At 35.6% G+C, this 8,304-nt stretch overlaps 1 protein-coding gene across 3 annotated transcripts in view; it reads left to right on the top strand.

Annotated features, from left to right (window-relative positions):
* Window positions 1-8,304, top strand: part of SCAI (suppressor of cancer cell invasion) — a 113,073-nt gene that overhangs the window by 94,269 nt on the left and 10,500 nt on the right. For 2 of the 3 annotated variants that reach the window (XM_006917959.3, XM_025051135.1), the window contains exons 15-17: window positions 536-608; window positions 3,738-3,911; window positions 4,123-4,223. In XM_006917959.3, the coding sequence (XP_006918021.1) occupies window positions 536-608; window positions 3,738-3,911; window positions 4,123-4,223 (348 nt within the window). Of the gene's footprint in view, window positions 1-535; window positions 609-1,340; window positions 1,485-3,737; window positions 3,912-4,122; window positions 4,224-8,304 lie in introns of those variants that run through there. The other variant, XR_001517478.2, reaches the window with a different exon arrangement.

The raw sequence follows: 8,304 nt of genomic DNA, 5'->3' as shown, positions 1-8,304 counted from the left end.
AAGATATCCCTAATGCTACAAAGAGTATTCTAGTTTGAGTGTCAGATTAATTCTCTCTGTAAGTTAACACATTGATATTCTGTTTTTATATGTCATTCTGCGTGAGCAGTTACTATGATTCACAGTGAGAGACGGGCACGATCTTCCCAGACCAGTAAGTCGGACTTTAGAGCCTGTGAGGCTGAGACCAGATCAAGATCTTGGAAAATTCACCCTTGTGAATATACCTTCGCTAGTGTATGTTGCCCAATAGGCGGCCTTTTGGTAGACAGCCAGATGACCTCTCCTGATCACACTGTGACCATATCTATGCCTTTATTTTAAAAATCAATAGTCATTTAGTAAATGTCACTATTTTAAGACAGCCTATTATGCATGGTAGTTATGCATGAATGGCAGTCTCTTCAGCTGTTGCTGATGTTTCTGCAGCTGCTGTGAGTCAAAGGGCCCAATCTATACACTAATGATGTGCTTTGGAAAATTACTCTCTTTGGTCAAACCTTTAATGAACGTTTCGAATTCTTATATATTACAGAATTTCACAAACTTATTTGGACAGCCACTAGTCTGCTTGCTTTCTCCTACAGCATATCCAAAAGCTTTACAAGGTATGTTCTGTCATTACCTCTTATCTCCATAGGTTGCAAGTAAACACTGTACATTTTGAATAATGCCGATCTTTGTCTCCCCCACCCATAATGATAACATGTAGATTTATAGTGTTTCATGGGGCAGGTATCAATCTGAAACCAAGCCAGAAGCCTTGCCAACCACCAGACTCCTTTAATGTGCTACCCTTAGGCCTTGAGATGATTCTCAAAGAAATGGAAAAGCATTCCCGAGAAAAGGGTGGTTTTGGTCCCTTGCTCTTGGGGAATTCGTGATTTGTGAAGTTTAAATTTGTTTTGCAGCTGTTTGTTTTGGTGAGCTTGTCCTCATCCATCTGGCATGATGATTTCCTGCATCTCTGGCTACGTATTTTAGGCATATTTTAAGACTTAAGATTTCTGGTCCGGAAAACCTCTCAGCTTACGCCGGAGAGTTAGGGCACCCTAACTGGCACAACTTAAAGGGTTTCTTTTTTTCACGTTTTTACCTTGCCATTTTTTTTAAATAAAAGAACCTCTTCTCAGTGCGCCAGAGAGACAGGTCAGCGTTTTTGCTGTTTCTCAGATGAATGAGAAATGGAAGACCTTTTGTCGTTAATAATTTGTCTTTAATCGGCAACACAAAATCTGTTTCTAACTCCCAGTCATCAAGCTAGGTAAAATACTAAACGAACCTTAACCCTGTTTTAGCAGTACTTGTCACTGTCTCACTATCTCCCTGACCGTGAATAGTGCTGATGTCTCTCTGTGGGAGATGGCATTTTACTGCTACTTCCCAGCCAGAAGTCTGTCTGCTGACATAGTTTGACACAGGAAGTGATGGTCAGCATTTGAATGCCTGAGAGAAGCTGGAGACATTTTCACCGTTGTTTTAAGGTAAGTTCTACTATTTAACAGGGAAAAACATGTAAAAGTATTAAGTTCATGTATCCAAAAGTCAACTTACTAAGGGATAGAACTTACCTTCAAACAACGGTAAAATTCTCCTGCTGTGAGGACTTTGTTAACCTAACCTGATACATATCATTCCTGGAGAAATGTGACCCCTTTCGGTTCTTCGTGCTGTCAATTCGTCCTGTCGAGAGGCAGTTTTATTTAAAATTGCACGGTCTAATGGGCTGATACCAAGAATATTTGCTCTGAAAGGCTTTATTGTGTATAGGGTCAAAACATAGACTCTGGGGGCGAACCGATTGAATTCGAATCCCATCTCAACCGCTTATGAGGCTGTGTGACCTTGGGAAGTTACTTAACAATTCTGTGCCTCAGTTCTTTTCCTGTCAAATGGAGATAATTGTACCTACTTCATAAAATAACTCTGGGTGTATAATAAGTATTCAATACATCCCAACTATCATTACTACTAATATGCTTAGGTATAATATACGCCCTTAATATTTTTTAGTCTAATATCCAATCTTTTGTGCTTTAAAGCTTAGACCTCTGATCCTTTAACTGTACCCCTTCTGGGAACAAAACTAGCAGATACCTAAGTATTTGGAATGTCAAATTAGGTTCCTGTACCTCTGATCTCTAAAGTCTACAGTTTTCTCTACTTCATTGAACATTAACATTTATTTATCGGGTACAGTGCTAGGCATCTGTAACACTGACCAGACAAGCACATTTATGTTTCTCACAGAGGCAGTTGTCTAGAAGATACAGACAACCTAGCATGCAAGTACTGTAGGTGCTATTAGTGTCTCGTAGCAGAGAAGCACACTTGATACTCAAGAGGATGTCCTAACCAGCCCTCGAGAATGAGAAAAGTGGATAAAATGATGTCTAGAGTGGACTTGAAGGATATGTAGATTAGACGGGGATGGGGAATGATTGAAAACGGGTATTCTAGCAGAGAAATAGTGTGTGAGCCCCGAGATAAGAGCTCTGAGAAGAGAGAGTTTGTGGAACGTTTACAAAAATCAGAGTATTTTCTGCTAGTTAAAGGGTAGAGTTGGGATTGTGTGACTAAGTTAAGAAAAACCTTTTGTGATTGGTTAAGAGATTTAAATGGGGGACAAGTGGGTACCATCAAATGATTTTAAACAGAACAGTAACAAGAGAGAGCATTCAGTTAACCTTGTGTGAAGTGCATTGGACAGGAACATTGATGGAAACAGGGAGATTGTGGTGGTTGTAATGAGAACACTGGCTGGTTAACTGGCTTCAAAAGTACTAAGCCCAGAGAACCAACGGGACTTGATGATGGACTTGGTGATGGTGAGGAAATACAGAGAGGAAGGAGGCAGGAATGGCCTTCCAGGGTGCTGGCCGTGGTGTTGATGGAAATAACAATACTGGATAAGAAGTAGATTTATATAAAAGGGGGGAAAGTTATTTTCAGTTTTTGACATGTTGTGTTTAAAGTTACCTTTGAGAGTTAGGTTTAATTTAGTAGTCTAGAGCAAAGCAGTCCGATGGAAATATAATGGAACTCACAAATATAATTTTAAGTTTTCCTATAGCCACATTAAAAAAAAGTAGAAAGAAACCGGTGAAATTAACGTTAGCAGTATGTGTGTTTTGTACTGAGGCTTTGACCCTGTGTATTTTTCATTCTTCACAGTGTGTCTCAATTTGGACTTGGACCAGTCACATTTTAAGTTCTAGACTTAAGGGGCTCCATCTAGGCTGTCAATAGAGAATCGGGAATCAATAGGCATAGAAATGATAACTGAAATTATGAGAGTAAATGAGATTAGCAGTGGATAGGGCAAAGAGAAAATACTCGTGTTTAAGAGATGGGCAGAGAAAGAGCAACTAACTGAAGAGAGTGGGAAAGGTTGGTGATTCTAGCCCTCATCAGAGATTTCTCATGACCTGCCTGGGATCCAGCCCTGGCCGTGTTTGGATGAAACGTGTTAGTTGGAGTGGGGGAGGGGCAGGCAAAGGAATATGTTCATTTTCCATTTCTCTTAAGGTTACTCGGCTCTATGGTTTGTTCAGCAGAAAGCAGTGTACCTGGGATATATTTTTGTAGTCCCATGCAGAATCTGCTTTTTTGAATTATGATTTAATGATATAGCTTTAATTTCATACATTATCAGTATGTTAAAATGTTCCTCAAATGCATCTCTTATCTTTTACAAAACTGTCGTTTATATATATATAACATGTTTGTTATTACAGATCAATCTCAACGAGGTAGCCTCTTCACTCTCTTTTTGAACAATCCTCTAATGGCCTTCCTATTTGTCTCTGGATTGTCAAGCATGCGTAGAGGCCTATGGGAAAAGTGTCAAGAATATCTTCGAAAAATCAACCGCGATATTGCCCAGCTACTGACCCATTCACGTTCAATAGGTACCCTACTAATCTAACTGCACCCTTAACAGAACGTACTGTAATGGTTTTAAATTGTTTTAAGTTGTCGAAATTGTTTGAATTGTTTGAATTTTTAAAGGTATTTGTTGAAGGCAGGAAAGTTGAGAAGGTTTTCCTGAACTTTTCTTCTCCTTTGAAATGTATTTTCCATTTAAGCCTCCTTTTACCGTCGCCTTTCTCCTCTCTGCAGATCAGGCATTCCTCCAGTTTTTTGGAGATGAATTTCTTCGCTTGCTTCTCACAAGATTTGTCTTTTGCTCAGCCACCATGAGGATGCACAAGATTTTTCGGGTAGGCAAAGTGACCAGTTTTACCATTTTTGGTATTTAAGAATCTTATGTTGTATTTTACCTGTATTAAATAAAGTTTGAATAGATCCAAAATAATCACAAATTAATAGGTAAGGTATAAAGATGAACAATGTAAGGCATATCTGAGTACCTGTCACCCAATTTAGGAAATAGAACATTTTCATTTTCTTTGCGTCCCCTCTGTGTGTCCTCCCTGATCCTATCTCCCTCTCAAGTGAAACTGAAATCTCGATTTTTTTATAATTATTATTCACTTTTCTTTAAAGTTTTGCCACATGTATTTGTATTCCTACACAACATGTTGATAGGTCCATATGGCATGTATTCTTCTACAACTTCCTTTTTTTCACTCACTGTTATATTCCTGAGATTGAGCCATGTTGAAGACTGACGAAAGCTTTCATTCATTCATTTTCACTGCTACACAGGATTCCATTGTTTGACGATATATCACGAATTATTCATCTCTTCTACTGATAATGGACATTTGAGGCATTTTCAGTTTTTTGGTATTATAAACAATGCCACGGTGAAGTCTTCTATCAGTTTCCTGGTCCACATATATAACCCTTTGGGGAAAAGATTAGGCAGTTCTAGACCTCATCAGAGAATTCTATCGTGAACTACCTGTGACTCAGCACTTGCCATATTTGGATGAAATGTGTTTGTTGGAGGGAAAAAGGAATACCTCATAGTGGAATGCGAGGTCAGATGATGTAGGCATATTTAACTTTACTGAGTAATGCCAAACATTTTGCAAAGTGGTTGTATCAATTTACACCGGCACCAGCAGTATGTAAGAGTTGCTATTGCTCTCATCCGTGCCAACATTTGTTGCAGTCATATTTTATATTCCATGTGAGTCAGGTGGGTGTGAAGTAGTAGTTTGTTGTGGTTTTAATTTTTGTTTCTGGGGTTACTGTTGAGGTTTATATATGTTGTTCTTTGTTCTTCTTTGTGAAGAGTGTGTTCACGTCTTTTGTTTTGCTCTAGATAGTTTCTGTGTGTGCAAGTAGCTACATAACACTGTTCATTGAGGTTTTAAAAATTATAGCCATTATATTTTTCACTTTTATAAGTAATAATTAGATCTTTTTCAAATAGGCCTAAACATTTTTTAAAAATCTCTTGCAACTTTTGGTCTTAAAATTTGTTATTTTCTCCCATTTTACTATTATAATTTTAAAATGTTAAAGAATTGTACAGCGAATACCTGTATTCATACTAGCTAATTTCTATAGTTAACATTTTGGTATATTTACTTTTACACATATTTTTCCATTTATCCATCCCACTTTCCATTCGTCAGGTTATTTCATTTTTGAGTAAATTTTGAAGTAAATTGTGGACTTCAGTAGACTTTACCCCTCAACACTTAATTATTCATATAAATAACTGGAATTTTTATGTCTATATATATGTAATTCTTTCTTAATATAAAATTTACATACGGTAAAATGCACAAAACTAAAGTATACCATTAGACGACTTTTGATAAATACATACACCTGTGTAACTCAAACCCCAGTCACATGATACAACATAGCATCATTACGGAAAATTCTCTTTATACCATTTTTCAGTCAGTCTACTACCCATTACCCCAGAACAACTCTCTTTTTATTATTTTTCACTACAGATTAGTTTCACCTATTCATGAACTTGGGTTACAGCGTAAACCTTTTTTGACCAAGCATATTGTTCTTGAGATTCATCCCATGTTGTTTCATGTATAAGTAGCTCATTCCTTTTTATCAACGAGTAGTATTCCATTGTCTGAATATACCAGACAATGGCAGTTTAAAATTTTTGAACCTTGACAGTTTAAAATGTTTGACTGTTATAAATAAAGCAGCTATCAACATTCTTGCACAAGTATTTGCACAGACTTATGTTTTGAAGTTTCTTGGTCATTGGATAGGCATGTGTTTAGTTTTATAAGAAACCGCCAGACTTTTTATTCAAAGTAGTTGTACCAGCAACAGCATGGTGAGAGTTTCTCTACATCCTTGTCAACACATGGCTTTGTCAGTCTTATAACCTTTCTGGTGGATTTATAATGCTTTCTCATTGTAGTTTTAATTTGCATTTCACTGGTGAATAATGATATTGGACATCTTTTCCCATGCTTATTAGCTATATATTATCCCATTCTGTGGCTTGCCTTTTTGTTTTCTTAACAGAGGCTTTTGAAGACTAAACTTAAATTTTTGATGAATTTTCAACTAATCAATTTTTTTTGTTGTTGTATGTTTTATCTACAAAATGTTTGCCTGTCCTGAAGTGACAAAGATTTTCTTTTGTTTTCATATAGGAGTTTTATAGTTTTAGGTTTTATATTTAGGTCTGTGATGTATTTTGAGTCAATTTTTGTTTACAGTGTACAGTAAGGGTTTAAGGGTTTTTTTTTAATATTGATATGAAATTGTCCTAGTATCATTTGTCAAAAAGATTATTCTTTTCTCCTTGAATTATTTTTGTTATTTTTTTGAAAATCAGTCAACCATATATGTACAGGGATATTTCTGAGCTCCAAATTCTGTTTCATTGACCAATAGCATTTTCCTCCAGTACACTAGTACCTTGATTATTGTAGCTTTAAATTAAGTCTTTCCATCTTATAGTATGAGTCTTCACCCGTAAAATTTTTAAGTGTTTCGATTGTTCTAGGTCTTTTGCATATCTATGTGAATTTTAGCGTCAACTTCAATCTTGATTGGGATTGCATTTAATCTATGTAATCATTCTGTGGAGTGCTGTATTTTAATAATATTGTCTTCTAATCAATTAATTATTTAGGTCTTTTTTAGTTTCAGCAATATTGTATGGTTCTCATCATACAGGTCGTACATGTGTCATTAAATTTCAAAGTATTTCAAGTTTGGGGATGTATTTTTTTAATTTCTTTTTCCAATTATCTTTTGCTGATAAATAGAAATACTGCTGCTTTTAAATTGACCTTGTATCCTGCAGTGTTGCTAAAATGAAGTATTCTGTTAGCTTTTTTAAATACATTCCTTAAGTTTTTTTATGCACAGGATCATAGCATCTTCAAACAAAAACAATTCTATTTCCTTCTTTCCGATCTGTATGCATTTTATTTTATTTAGTTTTTTGTATGTGCTTTATTTCAGGACTAGGTCTTCCAGTAAAATGTTGAATAGAAGTAGTGAGAATGGATATCCTTGCCTTATTCCTGGTTTTAGGGGGAACATATTTGGTCTTTTACCATAAATTATAATGTTAATAGTTGGTTTGTCATAGATGCCCTTTTCCGGGTTGACTGAGCTCTCTTCTATTGCTAATCTGAGAGTTTATATCAGGAATGGGTATGGGAGATTGTAAATTATTTTTTTATGCATTAATTGATCTGATATATATTAATTCTAACATGATGAATAGCATTGATTGATCTTCTAGTAGTAAATCAACCTCGTATACCCAGATTAAATGCATTTTGTAGTCATGTGTTATCCTTTTGCATTACTGGGTTCAGTTTGCTAATATTTCATTATGGATTTTTGCATCTGATATTATGAATGATTATGATATTTATTTATATTGGTTTCCTCTAATTTGGTTGTGATGTACCTTGATATGGTTTTCTTTGTTGTGTTTTTCCTGCTTGGGATTCATTGAGAATCTTGGATCTGAGTTATAGTTTTAAAGAATACTTTCTGCCATTATTTCTTCAAATATTTTTTCTTTTCTCTCCCTTTTCTCTTTTTCTGGGACATCATTTACATATATGTTAGACAAGCTAATATTGCCCTAAAGGCCACGGATCTGCTCTTCATTTTTAAGTCTTTTCTCTGTTTCGGTTTCTATTTCTGTGTCTTCAAGTTCACTGATATTTTCTTCTGCAATGTCTAATATGCTGTTACTCCTGTCCATTTAGTTGTTTGTTTCAGGGGTTACTTTTTTCTCTTCTCTAGAAGTTCTGTTTGGTTCTTTTAATATTTTGCATTTCTCTCATTATATTTATGTTTTTGTTGTGCCCTCGAATGTATATATAATAGCTAAAGTCCTTATCTGCCAATACTATATTCTCTGTCATTTAT

Source organism: Pteropus alecto, unplaced genomic scaffold, assembly GCF_000325575.1.
Source record: "Pteropus alecto unplaced genomic scaffold, ASM32557v1 scaffold67, whole genome shotgun sequence".
NCBI lineage: Eukaryota > Metazoa > Chordata > Mammalia > Chiroptera > Pteropodidae > Pteropus > Pteropus alecto.
This window is presented reverse-complemented; position numbering and strand designations above follow the sequence as displayed.